General features: G+C 35.1%; 4 protein-coding genes across 4 annotated transcripts; all 4 read right to left on the reverse strand.

Moving 5' to 3' along the window:
- Nucleotides 1-2,028: 2,028 nt before the first annotated feature.
- On the reverse strand, nucleotides 2,029-3,327 carry LOC146993310 (uncharacterized protein F54H12.2-like). The gene has a single exon (XM_085808206.1). It carries the CDS (start codon nucleotides 3,325-3,327, stop codon nucleotides 2,029-2,031), a length of 1,299 nt encoding a protein of 432 aa, XP_085664332.1.
- A 3,624-nt stretch (nucleotides 3,328-6,951) lies between these two features.
- On the reverse strand, nucleotides 6,952-8,250 carry LOC146993311 (uncharacterized protein F54H12.2-like). Its single transcript, XM_085808207.1, has one exon. It carries the CDS (start codon nucleotides 8,248-8,250, stop codon nucleotides 6,952-6,954), a length of 1,299 nt encoding a protein of 432 aa, XP_085664333.1.
- Nucleotides 8,251-11,874: 3,624 nt separating this feature from the next.
- On the reverse strand, nucleotides 11,875-13,173 carry LOC146993312 (uncharacterized protein F54H12.2-like). The gene has a single exon (XM_085808208.1). The coding sequence runs from the start codon at nucleotides 13,171-13,173 to the stop codon at nucleotides 11,875-11,877; it is 1,299 nt and encodes a 432-aa protein (XP_085664334.1).
- Nucleotides 13,174-16,797: 3,624 nt separating this feature from the next.
- LOC146993313 (uncharacterized protein F54H12.2-like) lies at nucleotides 16,798-18,096 on the reverse strand. The gene has a single exon (XM_085808209.1). The coding sequence runs from the start codon at nucleotides 18,094-18,096 to the stop codon at nucleotides 16,798-16,800; it is 1,299 nt and encodes a 432-aa protein (XP_085664335.1).
- Between the last annotated feature and the right edge of the window lie 462 nt (nucleotides 18,097-18,558).

An 18,558-nucleotide genomic window follows, 5' to 3' on the forward strand; every position in this document is an offset into this window, starting at 1 on the left:
CTCGTAATAATTTTAAACGTATTGTAGTGTTAACAGTTCTCTGTACTGCATACGGCTTCCTGTTAATATACGGCCAATCTTCCACGTAGGCCCTTGTTTGTTATTCCAAAGTTAAGTTAGAGTTTAGTTAATATTTTTATATTCTTACGTTCACACCACAAGTGGTTGGTCTCTGTATTCCGAAGTCCGGAAATCATTGTAAATAGTGAGAAAATAAAGGGTTTCGTATACCCTTCCTGTGTATCTTGTCTACTTCCCACATTTATTGAACACAACTTTAGTAAGCTCCCTGTTCCGAGTCAGGTTTTTGAATGTTCCCAAAGCAAACAAGGAGAAACACTGAACCTGATAAGCCATTCGACGTCTCAAACTGAAATGAATTAACGAGGCTGATAAACATAGTATTTATCCCCACGAAAGATACCTGTACGAAGGCGAAACGTTTCACTTGTTTCAGGTCGTAAATCAATCAACAAGTAGCTAAATGGAGTTGAAGTAGCATCCTGAAAAATTTCTTGAAAGGCCTTTACTTTTCCGGGGAACATTTGTCTAGCTAAATGCATAATTTGACTTTTATCTCGAGGATTTTTGTATAGGACAAGGTAATGGGAATTTAAATGAATATTTCTCATCTCCTTGCCTTGGTGAAAAAAATTTTGCGTTATAAAAATGACTGAAAGGTTTCGGTGATGACTTCCTTTTGTAAAAAGTTTCCTTAAGCGAGTATCACTTGTTAATTCAGACATTAAATCGTCTATGATAATTAAAGCATTTTGGAGAGTCTGCAGGTTAAATGGTAATCCTTCTTCAAAATTTACATTTTTCATGGAATTAAAAAGAGGTTGATAACTTCCGTAGCAATAAATAATATTGGTCGGCATGGGATGGAACATTATATGATCTATCAATTTCTTCACAAAAACCGTTTTACCCGAACCGGTAGGTCCGCTCAGAAGACAAGTAGAAGGATGTACGAACTTGGGCAGTTCCATTTTTGTAAATGACAGGAACAAGAAAATATTGACTTTTAAACTTTACAGAAAATCTCTAAACAGCCTTTAAGTATATTGGATATCAGAAGACATTCGCTCCTTGAATCCACAATATTTTTCGTAAATTCCAAACAGTGATTTTTGAAAACATTTAAAGAGCTTTGAACGCATTCACAAATTGTTTCTCAGCAATGTGTGTGATTTAAATAAAAATTGGAAAACTCGTGGCACTTGATAAAACCTATTGAATCAATCTTTTGATAAATTTTATAAATGTCAAGTGTTGTTTTATTTTGAAAACAGTTGAAATCTTGTTTAGATGTCCATTGGAGATGAGTCCAAATTAGGAGGGCCATACTTGAAAAAATCCACAAAACTAAAATAACAACAACAATTTTTTGTCTTTCCATGTTCGTGATGTTTAACAGACTGTGCTCACACTGTGTATGGAGAGCCCTTTTATACCCCAAAATGTGTTATCTAAATTGTTGTTACACGAGTTTTGTTTAAATATATGTAGAAACAACACAAAAGAAATACAAGACACAATTTTTCAAATTAAAACAAATTTATTTTTTAAAAATCATGTTTACACCATATCTTTTCTTGACAAATTGAAATATTCGGAAATCAGAATTCTTTCCGGTTAACAGTGATACAATGAGTTCCATACAAAGTCCTTGACATCGTTTAATAATAAAATAAATACAATATTGTCCACAGACATTAGAAGTTAAACTTTGAAGCGAAATCTTGTTCCAGCGAACATGACGATATTTCATGACAAAGGATGCGATATCTTCTCCATATACTTCAGGAGGGAGTCCATAAGAGTCGAAAAATTCAAGAGCCTGTTGATCTGCAAGGTAGACAGCTAGCCAATGAGTTCCTCTTTCATCATGTTTGTCCGTATTCAGCACCAGTGCACAGGGAAAATTTTGAATCACAGGTATTTTGTCAGATGGGAAAATACCCGCATAATATCTCGAAGAAATAGGATCTCGAGATAAGATTTGATGAATCTGTGATGAATTCATCAGTTTCCAAAATCATACAGAATATTTCGAGCTTTATTGATTTCTATCAAATTTTCAAATTCAGCATACACTAATAAGGTAACAGTTTGTTCTAAAGGACTGTCAAATTTTATTTCTAATCTTAAGTTGCTGTGTCGAATTAGATTTAAATGAGAGCCATCACAAAGATCAGGTGACAGGTCGAAGCGAAATAAGGAATATCCCTTTGAAAATTCTGATCTTGAAAGGTAAAGTCCTCGGTCGTCTGCATTTGTAAATAAATTCTGATAAGCTCGTATAAAATGGTTTTTCTCAAAATTAGGCTGAAGGGGATTATGAGGTACCGGTTGACCATCTACATAAACGCCGATAAAGTTCATATTATAATGCTTGAATTCAAAAGGAGACTTTTTATAGTTTCCATTGAAGGCATAATTATCGACGCAAGTCACAACAATACGATTAGGCATTTGGCCTATGAAAATGTTATCTTGAATAAAAGTCATATTTCCAGTGGGAATGGAATAGGCTTTGCATAGTACTCTTTGAATGGGATAGTTGGCTGTTGATTTTTCTAGGCTTTTTGCATGTCCTAGCACAACACCAGGGCTAACTCTCACTTTTCTTACAAACAAAGAAGCATGTTCGAGTACGACTTTAAATTCACCATCTCCCAGGAAACAAAATTCGGGTTTGCTGCGTATGAGTTTAATCTTCATATCCACCATATTCAGCAAAAGTCTTTCTTGATGAAACATATCCAAATGCAACCGGCCAATCATATCGACTGAGGCACTCAGTTTAAACAATTCTACTCGTTGGTTGAATCCTTCATTCGGCTGAGTATCTTGAATATCAAAAACATTCATACGTCCTGCTGTATCTTTAAAAAACAATTCTGATGAAAGTTGCGAAGTTTTCGTATCAAATCCATGATTCAGTAATTTTTCTATCATGGCTCTGTAGGGATAAGTGTTATTACTGGTGGAAACGAGTCTTTCATTTAAGCTAATATCCCCTTGAGAAAACATAGAATGTAAAAAGAGATTGACAGGTCCCACTTTACTTTCAGCCGTGATTGGCTTGCCATCATTTTTTAAAATTTTCACCTTCACATAGAGTTGTGTCTGTGATAAGTCAAAGTATTCGTCTCCGCTTCCAGAAACATTGAATTCAACAGGACTTCCTTCTGACACATTGGCTAATGGATGAAATTCAACCCACTGACCTTTTTCTATCACTGTTTGAGTGGGAGGTAACGAAAATAAATCCAATTCGGAATTTGCGCATTCTGAAGAATCTTTTAACAGAAAAGCCATTACGAGTCAAAAATATCACGTCGTTGACCAGCGGCCAGCGGTCAAAAGACCAGCGGCCATCAAACGGCCAAGACCACAGGCAGAGGCGAAAAAGAAGGTATTCAAGGGTGATCGAACTGGAGGGAAAAGAAAGCTCCTAGAGGAAGGCACTGAAGGCCGAGCCCGCACAAGAAGGAGGATAAATCAAACACGAATCTTAGCTACCTTCCAGGACTGGGCAGAGAAAAGAATGTCCGAATATCACAAAGATAAGTAAAATTTTATGTTACTTTGCAAACTTAAGTTAATCTTTCATTCTTACTGCAAGTGGCAGATTTCAAGACGTTTTACCTCATGTGAGGTCTACCTTTATCGCCAAAAAGGCGAGAAATGAGTTGTTACCTATTTTGGTATTATGTTTTTCAATTACTCGCGAGTAAAACTAAAGTTGATGTATAATAGGAATGTGTAAATACTTGAATATTGTAAAAGTTATTGTATAAATTTTATTTAAAACATTCTGGCAAGAAAGAAGTTTTAGTCTGAAAGACTTTTGAAATGTAGTATTTCAATGTAGAAGAATTGGCACTTGCTTGGAAAAGAATAGAAGTTAACAATGTACTACTAATGTATGTTTTAAATTGCGTAAAATTAACGGCATGTTAATATGTTCTTATATACAATGTGAACTGTTATTTTAAATGTTAAGAAATATTGTGATATGGTAAAAGTGAAAGTAATGCCAAAAATTTTTAAACTTATTCGTGTGACTGAAAAAAAGAGAAAATTATTGCGAATATGTGTTAAAGGTTGAATGAATGTAGTTAGGCTCTCTGACGCTACACTTCAGAGTTAGCCACTTTCAGAATACTACCTCAGGGTTTAGAGACGAAGATAAGGTGTGTTACGAGGTCTTGTTATGTTGAATTTTAACACGTTAGTGTTTTGATTGTAGGCGGCAGTGTTGAACACGTATACATAAACACATTCGTGTTTGGTGTTTTCTTTTACAACACATGTCAGAGAGCACGGGGAGAGATAATTAAATAAAAGTCATGAATGAAATAAGAATGTTAGGAGAAATATAAATATCCATGTGACTTGCCATTTAATTGTGTAACATTTCATTAAACTAGTTTTCCTTCCAGATCTCTGGAAGGAACCAGATTTCAACTAAAAGCTCCTGTTTAGATGCAGTACAGATGAAAAGTAATTGTCCATGGAGCTGATATTGTAAAAACAAATTTTTTTTTAAATTTCTAGTTTCTAGTGAGAAATGTTTGTAAAAGATTGGCCTCGCGTTAGATTCTAGAGCTAAAAGTTTTCAACAAGGTCGTTTTAGACCTCAGTTTCAAACTAATTAACTCTGGCTTGTAAGGATCTTAAGTTTTACTAACGTTTATTTTATTTTAAATCTTTACTATCACTTCTTATTTTCCACTTCCGGTCAGAATTAAAAGCTTTAACTTATTTATGCAAATTTGTCTGGTGAACGCCAAGTACTTAAATTGTGGCTTTTTGCCAAGCGAGAGAGAGGAAGGAGTTAGTAGAAGCAGGCCGCTTGCCTTAGCAGTTTTTACTCGGTTGCTGGTTGCCTTCCAGGCCAGAGGTTTAATCCTCGTAATAATTTTAAACGTATTGTAGTGTTAACAGTTCTCTGTACTGCATACGGCTTCCTGTTAATATACGGCCAATCTTCCACGTAGGCCCTTGTTTGTTATTCCAAAGTTAAGTTAGAGTTTAGTTAATATTTTTATATTCTTACGTTCACACCACAAGTGGTTGGTCTCTGTATTCCGAAGTCCGGAAATCATTGTAAAGAGTGAGAAAATAAAGGGTTTCGTATACCCTTCCTGTGTATCTTGTCTACTTCCCACATTTATTGAACACAACTTTAGTAAGCTCCCTGTTCCGAGTCAGGTTTTTGAATGTTCCCAAAGCAAACAAGGAGAAACACTGAACCTGATAAGCCATTCGACGTCTCAAACTGAAATGAATTAACGAGGCTGATAAATATAGTATTTATCCCCACGAAAGATACATGTACGAAGGCGAAACGTTTCACTTGTTTCAGGTCGTAAATCAATCAACAAGTAGCTAAATGGAGTTGAAGTAGCATCCTGAAAAATTTCTTGAAAGGCCTTTACTTTTCCGGGGAACATTTGTCTAGCTAAATGCATAATTTGACTTTTATCTCGAGGATTTTTGTATAGGACAAGGTAATGGGAATTTAAATGAATATTTCTCATCTCCTTGCCTTGGTGAAAAAAATTTTGCGTTATAAAAATGACTGAAAGGTTTCGGTGATGACTTCCTTTTGTAAAAAGTTTCCTTAAGCGAGTATCACTTGCTAATTCAGACATTAAATCGTCTATGATAATTAAAGCATTTTGGAGAGTCTGCAGGTTAAATGGTAATCCTTCTTCAAAATTTACATTTTTCATGGAATTAAAAAGAGGTTGATAACTTCCGTAGCAATAAATAATATTGGTCGGCATGGGATGGAACATTATATGATCTATCAATTTCTTCACAAAAACCGTTTTACCCGAACCGGTAGGTCCGCTCAGAAGACAAGTAGAAGGATGTACGAACTTGGGCAGTTCCATTTTTGTAAATGACAGGAACAAGAAAATATTGACTTTTAAACTTTACAGAAAATCTCTAAACAGCCTTTAAGTATATTGGATATCAGAAGACATTCGCTCCTTGAATCCACAATATTTTTCGTAAATTCCAAACAGTGATTTTTGAAAACATTTAAAGAGCTTTGAACGCATTCACAAATTGTTTCTCAGCAATGTGTGTGATTTAAATAAAAATTGGAAAACTCGTGGCACTTGATAAAACCTATTGAATCAATCTTTTGATAAATTTTATAAATGTCAAGTGTTGTTTTATTTTGAAAACAGTTGAAATCTTGTTTAGATGTCCATTGGAGATGAGTCCAAATTAGGAGGGCCATACTTGAAAAAATCCACAAAACTAAAATAACAACAACAATTTTTTGTCTTTCCATGTTCGTGATGTTTAACAGACTGTGCTCACACTGTGTATGGAGAGCCCTTTTATACCCCAAAATGTGTTATCTAAATTGTTGTTACACGAGTTTTGTTTAAATATATGTAGAAACAACACAAAAGAAATACAAGACACAATTTTTCAAATTAAAACAAATTTATTTTTTAAAAATCATGTTTACACCATATCTTTTCTTGACAAATTGAAATATTCGGAAATCATAATTCTTTCCGGTTAACAGTGATACAATGAGTTCCATACAAAGTCCTTGACATCGTTTAATAATAAAATAAATACAATATTGTCCACAGACATTAGAAGTTAAACTTTGAAGCGAAATCTTGTTCCAGCGAACATGACGATATTTCATGACAAAGGATGCGATATCTTCTCCATATACTTCAGGAGGGAGTCCATAAGAGTCGAAAAATTCAAGAGCCTGTTGATCTGCAAGGTAGACAGCTAGCCAATGAGTTCCTCTTTCATCATGTTTGTCCGTATTCAGCACCAGTGCACAGGGAAAATTTTGAATCACAGGTATTTTGTCAGATGGGAAAATACCCGCATAATATCTCGAAGAAATAGGATCTCGAGATAAGATTTGATGAATCTGTGATGAATTCATCAGTTTCCAAAATCATACAGAATATTTCGAGCTTTATTGATTTCTATCAAATTTTCAAATTCAGCATACACTAATAAGGTAACAGTTTGTTCTAAAGGACTGTCAAATTTTATTTCTAATCTTAAGTTGCTGTGTCGAATTAGATTTAAATGAGAGCCATCACAAAGATCAGGTGACAGGTCGAAGCGAAATAAGGAATATCCCTTTGAAAATTCTGATCTTGAAAGGTAAAGTCCTCGGTCGTCTGCATTTGTAAATAAATTCTGATAAGCTCGTATAAAATGGTTTTTCTCAAAATTAGGCTGAAGGGGATTATGAGGTACCGGTTGACCATCTACATAAACGCCGATAAAGTTCATATTATAATGCTTGAATTCAAAAGGAGACTTTTTATAGTTTCCATTGAAGGCATAATTATCGACGCAAGTCACAACAATACGATTAGGCATTTGGCCTATGAAAATGTTATCTTGAATAAAAGTCATATTTCCAGTGGGAATGGAATAGGCTTTGCATAGTACTCTTTGAATGGGATAGTTGGCTGTTGATTTTTCTAGGCTTTTTGCATGTCCTAGCACAACACCAGGGCTAACTCTCACTTTTCTTACAAACAAAGAAGCATGTTCGAGTACGACTTTAAATTCACCATCTCCCAGGAAACAAAATTCGGGTTTGCTGCGTATGAGTTTAATCTTCATATCCACCATATTCAGCAAAAGTCTTTCTTGATGAAACATATCCAAATGCAACCGGCCAATCATATCGACTGAGGCACTCAGTTTAAACAATTCTACTCGTTGGTTGAATCCTTCATTCGGCTGAGTATCTTGAATATCAAAAACATTCATACGTCCTGCTGTATCTTTAAAAAACAATTCTGATGAAAGTTGCGAAGTTTTCGTATCAAATCCATGATTCAGTAATTTTTCTATCATGGCTCTGTAGGGATAAGTGTTATTACTGGTGGAAACGAGTCTTTCATTTAAGCTAATATCCCCTTGAGAAAACATAGAATGTAAAAAGAGATTGACAGGTCCCACTTTACTTTCAGCCGTGATTGGCTTGCCATCATTTTTTAAAATTTTCACCTTCACATAGAGTTGTGTCTGTGATAAGTCAAAGTATTCGTCTCCGCTTCCAGAAACATTGAATTCAACAGGACTTCCTTCTGACACATTGGCTAATGGATGAAATTCAACCCACTGACCTTTTTCTATCACTGTTTGAGTGGGAGGTAACGAAAATAAATCCAATTCGGAATTTGCGCATTCTGAAGAATCTTTTAACAGAAAAGCCATTACGAGTCAAAAATATCACGTCGTTGACCAGCGGCCAGCGGTCAAAAGACCAGCGGCCATCAAACGGCCAAGACCACAGGCAGAGGCGAAAAAGAAGGTATTCAAGGGTGATCGAACTGGAGGGAAAAGAAAGCTCCTAGAGGAAGGCACTGAAGGCCGAGCCCGCACAAGAAGGAGGATAAATCAAACACGAATCTTAGCTACCTTCCAGGACTGGGCAGAGAAAAGAATGTCCGAATATCACAAAGATAAGTAAAATTTTATGTTACTTTGCAAACTTAAGTTAATCTTTCATTCTTACTGCAAGTGGCAGATTTCAAGACGTTTTACCTCATGTGAGGTCTACCTTTATCGCCAAAAAGGCGAGAAATGAGTTGTTCCCTATTTTGGTATTATGTTTTTCAATTACTCGCGAGTAAAACTAAAGTTGATGTATAATAGGAATGTGTAAATACTTGAATATTGTAAAAGTTATTGTATAAATTTTATTTAAAACATTCTGGCAAGAAAGAAGTTTTAGTCTGAAAGACTTTTGAAATGTAGTATTTCAATGTAGAAGAATTGGCACTTGCTTGGAAAAGAATAGAAGTTAACAATGTACTACTAATGTATGTTTTAAATTGCGTAAAATTAACGGCATGTTAATATGTTCTTATATACAATGTGAACTGTTATTTTAAATGTTAAGAAATATTGTGATATGGTAAAAGTGAAAGTAATGCCAAAAATTTTTAAACTTATTCGTGTGACTGAAAAAAAGAGAAAATTATTGCGAATATGTGTTAAAGGTTGAATGAATGTAGTTAGGCTCTCTGACGCTACACTTCAGAGTTAGCCACTTTCAGAATACTACCTCAGGGTTTAGAGACGAAGATAAGGTGTGTTACGAGGTCTTGTTATGTTGAATTTTAACACGTTAGTGTTTTGCTTGTAGGCGGCAGTGTTGAACACGTATACATAAACACATTCGTGTTTGGTGTTTTCTTTTACAACACATGTCAGAGAGCACGGGGAGAGATAATTAAATAAAAGTCATGAATGAAATAAGAATGTTAGGAGAAATATAAATATCCATGTGACTTGCCATTTAATTGTGTAACATTTCATTAAACTAGTTTTCCTTCCAGATCTCTGGAAGGAACCAGATTTCAACTAAAAGCTCCTGTTTAGATGCAGTACAGATGAAAAGTAATTGTCCATGGAGCTGATATTGTAAAAACAAATTTTTTTTTAAATTTCTAGTTTCTAGTGAGAAATGTTTGTAAAAGATTGGCCTCGCGTTAGATTCTAGAGCTAAATGTTTTCAACAAGGTCGTTTTAGACCTCAGTTTTAAACTAATTAACTCTGGCTTGTAAGGATCTTAAGTTTTACTAACGTTTATTTTATTTTAAATCTTTACTATCACTTCTTATTTTCCACTTCCGGTCAGAATTAAAAGCTTTAACTTATTTATGCAAATTTGTCTGGTGAACGCCAAGTACTTAAATTGTGGCTTTTTGCCAAGCGAGAGAGAGGAAGGAGTTAGTAGAAGCAGGCCGCTTGCCTTAGCAGTTTTTACTCGGTTGCTGGTTGCCTTCCAGGCCAGAGGTTTAATCCTCGTAATAATTTTAAACGTAGTGTAGTGTTAACAGTTCTCTGTACTGCATACGGCTTCCTGTTAATATACGGCCAATCTTCCACGTAGGCCCTTGTTTGTTATTCCAAAGTTAAGTTAGAGTTTAGTTAATATTTTTATATTCTTACGTTCACACCACAAGTGGTTGGTCTCTGTATTCCGAAGTCCGGAAATCATTGTAAAGAGTGAGAAAATAAAGGGTTTCGTATACCCTTCCTGTGTATCTTGTCTACTTCCCACATTTATTGAACACAACTTTAGTAAGCTCCCTGTTCCGAGTCAGGTTTTTGAATGTTCCCAAAGCAAACAAGGAGAAACACTGAACCTGATAAGCCATTCGACGTCTCAAACTGAAATGAATTAACGAGGCTGATAAACATAGTATTTATCCCCACGAAAGATACCTGTACGAAGGCGAAACGTTTCACTTGTTTCAGGTCGTAAATCAATCAACAAGTAGCTAAATGGAGTTGAAGTAGCATCCTGAAAAATTTCTTGAAAGGCCTTTACTTTTCCGGGGAACATTTGTCTAGCTAAATGCATAATTTGACTTTTATCTCGAGGATTTTTGTATAGGACAAGGTAATGGGAATTTAAATGAATATTTCTCATCTCCTTGCCTTGGTGAAAAAAATTTTGCGTTATAAAAATGACTGAAAGGTTTCGGTGATGACTTCCTTTTGTAAAAAGTTTCCTTAAGCGAGTATCACTTGCTAATTCAGACATTAAATCGTCTATGATAATTAAAGCATTTTGGAGAGTCTGCAGGTTAAATGGTAATCCTTCTTCAAAATTTACATTTTTCATGGAATTAAAAAGAGGTTGATAACTTCCGTAGCAATAAATAATATTGGTCGGCATGGGATGGAACATTATATGATCTATCAATTTCTTCACAAAAACCGTTTTACCCGAACCGGTAGGTCCGCTCAGAAGACAAGTAGAAGGATGTACGAACTTGGGCAGTTCCATTTTTGTAAATGACAGGAACAAGAAAATATTGACTTTTAAACTTTACAGAAAATCTCTAAACAGCCTTTAAGTATATTGGATATCAGAAGACATTCGCTCCTTGAATCCACAATATTTTTCGTAAATTCCAAACAGTGATTTTTGAAAACATTTAAAGAGCTTTGAACGCATTCACAAATTGTTTCTCAGCAATGTGTGTGATTTAAATAAAAATTGGAAAACTCGTGGCACTTGATAAAACCTATTGAATCAATCTTTTGATAAATTTTATAAATGTCAAGTGTTGTTTTATTTTGAAAACAGTTGAAATCTTGTTTAGATGTCCATTGGAGATGAGTCCAAATTAGGAGGGCCATACTTGAAAAAATCCACAAAACTAAAATAACAACAACAATTTTTTGTCTTTCCATGTTCGTGATGTTTAACAGACTGTGCTCACACTGTGTATGGAGAGCCCTTTTATACCCCAAAATGTGTTATCTAAATTGTTGTTACACGAGTTTTGTTTAAATATATGTAGAAACAACACAAAAGAAATACAAGACACAATTTTTCAAATTAAAACAAATTTATTTTTTAAAAATCATGTTTACACCATATCTTTTCTTGACAAATTGAAATATTCGGAAATCATAATTCTTTCCGGTTAACAGTGATACAATGAGTTCCATACAAAGTCCTTGACATCGTTTAATAATAAAATAAATACAATATTGTCCACAGACATTAGAAGTTAAACTTTGAAGCGAAATCTTGTTCCAGCGAACATGACGATATTTCATGACAAAGGATGCGATATCTTCTCCATATACTTCAGGAGGGAGTCCATAAGAGTCGAAAAATTCAAGAGCCTGTTGATCTGCAAGGTAGACAGCTAGCCAATGAGTTCCTCTTTCATCATGTTTGTCCGTATTCAGCACCAGTGCACAGGGAAAATTTTGAATCACAGGTATTTTGTCAGATGGGAAAATACCCGCATAATATCTCGAAGAAATAGGATCTCGAGATAAGATTTGATGAATCTGTGATGAATTCATCAGTTTCCAAAATCATACAGAATATTTCGAGCTTTATTGATTTCTATCAAATTTTCAAATTCAGCATACACTAATAAGGTAACAGTTTGTTCTAAAGGACTGTCAAATTTTATTTCTAATCTTAAGTTGCTGTGTCGAATTAGATTTAAATGAGAGCCATCACAAAGATCAGGTGACAGGTCGAAGCGAAATAAGGAATATCCCTTTGAAAATTCTGATCTTGAAAGGTAAAGTCCTCGGTCGTCTGCATTTGTAAATAAATTCTGATAAGCTCGTATAAAATGGTTTTTCTCAAAATTAGGCTGAAGGGGATTATGAGGTACCGGTTGACCATCTACATAAACGCCGATAAAGTTCATATTATAATGCTTGAATTCAAAAGGAGACTTTTTATAGTTTCCATTGAAGGCATAATTATCGACGCAAGTCACAACAATACGATTAGGCATTTGGCCTATGAAAATGTTATCTTGAATAAAAGTCATATTTCCAGTGGGAATGGAATAGGCTTTGCATAGTACTCTTTGAATGGGATAGTTGGCTGTTGATTTTTCTAGGCTTTTTGCATGTCCTAGCACAACACCAGGGCTAACTCTCACTTTTCTTACAAACAAAGAAGCATGTTCGAGTACGACTTTAAATTCACCATCTCCCAGGAAACAAAATTCGGGTTTGCTGCGTATGAGTTTAATCTTCATATCCACCATATTCAGCAAAAGTCTTTCTTGATGAAACATATCCAAATGCAACCGGCCAATCATATCGACTGAGGCACTCAGTTTAAACAATTCTACTCGTTGGTTGAATCCTTCATTCGGCTGAGTATCTTGAATATCAAAAACATTCATACGTCCTGCTGTATCTTTAAAAAACAATTCTGATGAAAGTTGCGAAGTTTTCGTATCAAATCCATGATTCAGTAATTTTTCTATCATGGCTCTGTAGGGATAAGTGTTATTACTGGTGGAAACGAGTCTTTCATTTAAGCTAATATCCCCTTGAGAAAACATAGAATGTAAAAAGAGATTGACAGGTCCCACTTTACTTTCAGCCGTGATTGGCTTGCCATCATTTTTTAAAATTTTCACCTTCACATAGAGTTGTGTCTGTGATAAGTCAAAGTATTCGTCTCCGCTTCCAGAAACATTGAATTCAACAGGACTTCCTTCTGACACATTGGCTAATGGATGAAATTCAACCCACTGACCTTTTTCTATCACTGTTTGAGTGGGAGGTAACGAAAATAAATCCAATTCGGAATTTGCGCATTCTGAAGAATCTTTTAACAGAAAAGCCATTACGAGTCAAAAATATCACGTCGTTGACCAGCGGCCAGCGGTCAAAAGACCAGCGGCCATCAAACGGCCAAGACCACAGGCAGAGGCGAAAAAGAAGGTATTCAAGGGTGATCGAACTGGAGGGAAAAGAAAGCTCCTAGAGGAAGGCACTGAAGGCCGAGCCCGCACAAGAAGGAGGATAAATCAAACACGAATCTTAGCTACCTTCCAGGACTGGGCAGAGAAAAGAATGTCCGAATATCACAAAGATAAGTAAAATTTTATGTTACTTTGCAAACTTAAGTTAATCTTTCATTCTTACTGCAAGTGGCAGATTTCAAGACGTTTTACCTCATGTGAGGTCTACCTTTATCGCCAAAAAGGCGAGAAATGAGTTGTTCCCTATTTTGGTATTATGTTTTTCAATTACTCGCGAGTAAAACTAAAGTTGATGTATAATAGGAATGTGTAAATACTTGAATATTGTAAAAGTTATTGTATAAATTTTATTTAAAACATTCTGGCAAGAAAGAAGTTTTAGTCTGAAAGACTTTTGAAATGTAGTATTTCAATGTAGAAGAATTGGCACTTGCTTGGAAAAGAATAGAAGTTAACAATGTACTACTAATGTATGTTTTAAATTGCGTAAAATTAACGGCATGTTAATATGTTCTTATATACAATGTGAACTGTTATTTTAAATGTTAAGAAATATTGTGATATGGTAAAAGTGAAAGTAATGCCAAAAATTTTTAAACTTATTCGTGTGACTGAAAAAAAGAGAAAATTATTGCGAATATGTGTTAAAGGTTGAATGAATGTAGTTAGGCTCTCTGACGCTACACTTCAGAGTTAGCCACTTTCAGAATACTACCTCAGGGTTTAGAGACGAAGATAAGGTGTGTTACGAGGTCTTGTTATGTTGAATTTTAACACGTTAGTGTTTTGCTTGTAGGCGGCAGTGTTGAACACGTATACATAAACACATTCGTGTTTGGTGTTTTCTTTTACAACACATGTCAGAGAGCACGGGGAGAGATAATTAAATAAAAGTCATGAATGAAATAAGAATGTTAGGAGAAATATAAATATCCATGTGACTTGCCATTTAATTGTGTAACATTTCATTAAACTAGTTTTCCTTCCAGATCTCTGGAAGGAACCAGATTTCAACTAAAAGCTCCTGTTTAGATGCAGTACAGATGAAAAGTAATTGTCCATGGAGCTGATATTGTAAAAACAAATTTTTTTTTAAATTTCTAGTTTCTAGTGAGAAATGTTTGTAAAAGATTGGCCTCGCGTTAGATTCTAGAGCTAAAAGTTTTCAACAAGGTCGTTTTAGACCTCAGTTTTAAACTAATTAACTCTGGCTTGTAAGGATCTTAAGTTTTACTAACGTTTATTTTATTTTAAATCTTTACTATCACTTCTTATTTTCCACTTCCGGTCAGAATTAAAAGCTTTAACTTATTTATGCAAATTTGTCTGGTGAACGCCAAGTACTTAAATTGTGGCTTTTTGCCAAGCGAGAGAGAGGAAGGAGTTAGTAGAAGCAGGCCGCTTGCCTTAGCAGTTTTTACTCGGTTGCTGGTTGCCTTCCAGGCCAGAGGTTTAATCCTCGTAATAATTTTAAACGTAGTGTAGTGTTAACAGTTCTCTGTACTGCATACGGCTTCCTGTTAATATACGGCCAATCTTCCACGTAGGCCCTTGTTTGTTATTCCAAAGTTAAGTTAGAGTTTAGTTAATATTTTTATATTCTTACGTTCACACCACAAGTGGTTGGTCTCTGTATTCCGAAGTCCGGAAATCATTGTAAATAGTGAGAAAATAAAGGGTTTCGTATACCCTTCCTGTGTATCTTGTCTACTTCCCACATTTATTGAACACAACTTTAGTAAGCTCCCTGTTCCGAGTCAGGTTTTTGAATGTTCCCAAAGCAAACAAGGAGAAACACTGAACCTGATAAGCCATTCGACGTCTCAAACTGAAATGAATTAACGAGGCTGATAAACATAGTATTTATCCCCACGAAAGATACCTGTACGAAGGCGAAACGTTTCACTTGTTTCAGGTCGTAAATCAATCAACAAGTAGCTAAATGGAGTTGAAGTAGCATCCTGAAAAATTTCTTGAAAGGCCTTTACTTTTCCGGGGAACATTTGTCTAGCTAAATGCATAATTTGACTTTTATCTCGAGGATTTTTGTATAGGACAAGGTAATGGGAATTTAAATGAATATTTCTCATCTCCTTGCCTTGGTGAAAAAAATTTTGCGTTATAAAAATGACTGAAAGGTTTCGGTGATGACTTCCTTTTGTAAAAAGTTTCCTTAAGCGAGTATCACTTGCTAATTCAGACATTAAATCGTCTATGATAATTAAAGCATTTTGGAGAGTCTGCAGGTTAAATGGTAATCCTTCTTCAAAATTTACATTTTTCATGGAATTAAAAAGAGGTTGATAACTTCCGTAGCAATAAATAATATTGGTCGGCATGGGATGGAACATTATATGATCTATCAATTTCTTCACAAAAACCGTTTTACCCGAACCGGTAGGTCCGCTCAGAAGACAAGTAGAAGGATGTACGAACTTGGGCAGTTCCATTTTTGTAAATGACAGGAACAAGAAAATATTGACTTTTAAACTTTACAGAAAATCTCTAAACAGCCTTTAAGTATATTGGATATCAGAAGACATTCGCTCCTTGAATCCACAATATTTTTCGTAAATTCCAAACAGTGATTTTTGAAAACATTTAAAGAGCTTTGAACGCATTCACAAATTGTTTCTCAGCAATGTGTGTGATTTAAATAAAAATTGGAAAACTCGTGGCACTTGATAAAACCTATTGAATCAATCTTTTGATAAATTTTATAAATGTCAAGTGTTGTTTTATTTTGAAAACAGTTGAAATCTTGTTTAGATGTCCATTGGAGATGAGTCCAAATTAGGAGGGCCATACTTGAAAAAATCCACAAAACTAAAATAACAACAACAATTTTTTGTCTTTCCATGTTCGTGATGTTTAACAGACTGTGCTCACACTGTGTATGGAGAGCCCTTTTATACCCCAAAATGTGTTATCTAAATTGTTGTTACACGAGTTTTGTTTAAATATATGTAGAAACAACACAAAAGAAATACAAGACACAATTTTTCAAATTAAAACAAATTTATTTTTTAAAAATCATGTTTACACCATATCTTTTCTTGACAAATTGAAATATTCGGAAATCATAATTCTTTCCGGTTAACAGTGATACAATGAGTTCCATACAAAGTCCTTGACATCGTTTAATAATAAAATAAATACAATATTGTCCACAGACATTAGAAGTTAAACTTTGAAGCGAAATCTTGTTCCAGCGAACATGACGATATTTCATGACAAAGGATGCGATATCTTCTCCATATACTTCAGGAGGGAGTCCATAAGAGTCGAAAAATTCAAGAGCCTGTTGATCTGCAAGGTAGACAGCTAGCCAATGAGTTCCTCTTTCATCATGTTTGTCCGTATTCAGCACCAGTGCACAGGGAAAATTTTGAATCACAGGTATTTTGTCAGATGGGAAAATACCCGCATAATATCTCGAAGAAATAGGATCTCGAGATAAGATTTGATGAATCTGTGATGAATTCATCAGTTTCCAAAATCATACAGAATATTTCGAGCTTTATTGATTTCTATCAAATTTTCAAATTCAGCATACACTAATAAGGTAACAGTTTGTTCTAAAGGACTGTCAAATTTTATTTCTAATCTTAAGTTGCTGTGTCGAATTAGATTTAAATGAGAGCCATCACAAAGATCAGGTGACAGGTCGAAGCGAAATAAGGAATATCCCTTTGAAAATTCTGATCTTGAAAGGTAAAGTCCTCGGTCGTCTGCATTTGTAAATAAATTCTGATAAGCTCGTATAAAATGGTTTTTCTCAAAATTAGGCTGAAGGGGATTATGAGGTACCGGTTGACCATCTACATAAACGCCGATAAAGTTCATATTATAATGCTTGAATTCAAAAGGAGACTTTTTATAGTTTCCATTGAAGGCATAATTATCGACGCAAGTCACAACAATACGATTAGGCATTTGGCCTATGAAAATGTTATCTTGAATAAAAGTCATATTTCCAGTGGGAATGGAATAGGCTTTGCATAGTACTCTTTGAATGGGATAGTTGGCTGTTGATTTTTCTAGGCTTTTTGCATGTCCTAGCACAACACCAGGGCTAACTCTCACTTTTCTTACAAACAAAGAAGCATGTTCGAGTACGACTTTAAATTCACCATCTCCCAGGAAACAAAATTCGGGTTTGCTGCGTATGAGTTTAATCTTCATATCCACCATATTCAGCAAAAGTCTTTCTTGATGAAACATATCCAAATGCAACCGGCCAATCATATCGACTGAGGCACTCAGTTTAAACAATTCTACTCGTTGGTTGAATCCTTCATTCGGCTGAGTATCTTGAATATCAAAAAAATTCATACGTCCTGCTGTATCTTTAAAAAACAATTCTGATGAAAGTTGCGAAGTTTTCGTATCAAATCCATGATTCAGTAATTTTTCTATCATGGCTCTGTAGGGATAAGTGTTATTACTGGTGGAAACGAGTCTTTCATTTAAGCTAATATCCCCTTGAGAAAACATAGAATGTAAAAAGAGATTGACAGGTCCCACTTTACTTTCAGCCGTGATTGGCTTGCCATCATTTTTTAAAATTTTCACCTTCACATAGAGTTGTGTCTGTGATAAGTCAAAGTATTCGTCTCCGCTTCCAGAAACATTGAATTCAACAGGACTTCCTTCTGACACATTGGCTAATGGATGAAATTCAACCCACTGACCTTTTTCTATCACTGTTTGAGTGGGAGGTAACGAAAATAAATCCAATTCGGAATTTGCGCATTCTGAAGAATCTTTTAACAGAAAAGCCATTACGAGTCAAAAATATCACGTCGTTGACCAGCGGCCAGCGGTCAAAAGACCAGCGGCCATCAAACGGCCAAGACCACAGGCAGAGGCGAAAAAGAAGGTATTCAAGGGTGATCGAACTGGAGGGAAAAGAAAGCTCCTAGAGGAAGGCACTGAAGGCCGAGCCCGCACAAGAAGGAGGATAAATCAAACACGAATCTTAGCTACCTTCCAGGACTGGGCAGAGAAAAGAATGTCCGAATATCACAAAGATAAGTAAAATTTTATGTTACTTTGCAAACTTAAGTTAATCTTTCATTCTTACTGCAAGTGGCAGATTTCAAGACGTTTTACCTCATGTGAGGTCTACCTTTATCGCCAAAAAGGCGAGAAATGAGTTGTTACCTATTTTGGTATTATGTTTTTCAATTACTCGCGAGTAAAACTAAAGTTGATGTATAATAGGAATGTGTAAATACTTGAATA

This window comes from Stegodyphus dumicola, chromosome X1 (assembly GCF_044657685.1).
Source record: "Stegodyphus dumicola isolate Sdum_Otavi_A_Nest chromosome X1, ASM4465768v1".
Taxonomy (NCBI): domain Eukaryota; kingdom Metazoa; phylum Arthropoda; class Arachnida; order Araneae; family Eresidae; genus Stegodyphus; species Stegodyphus dumicola.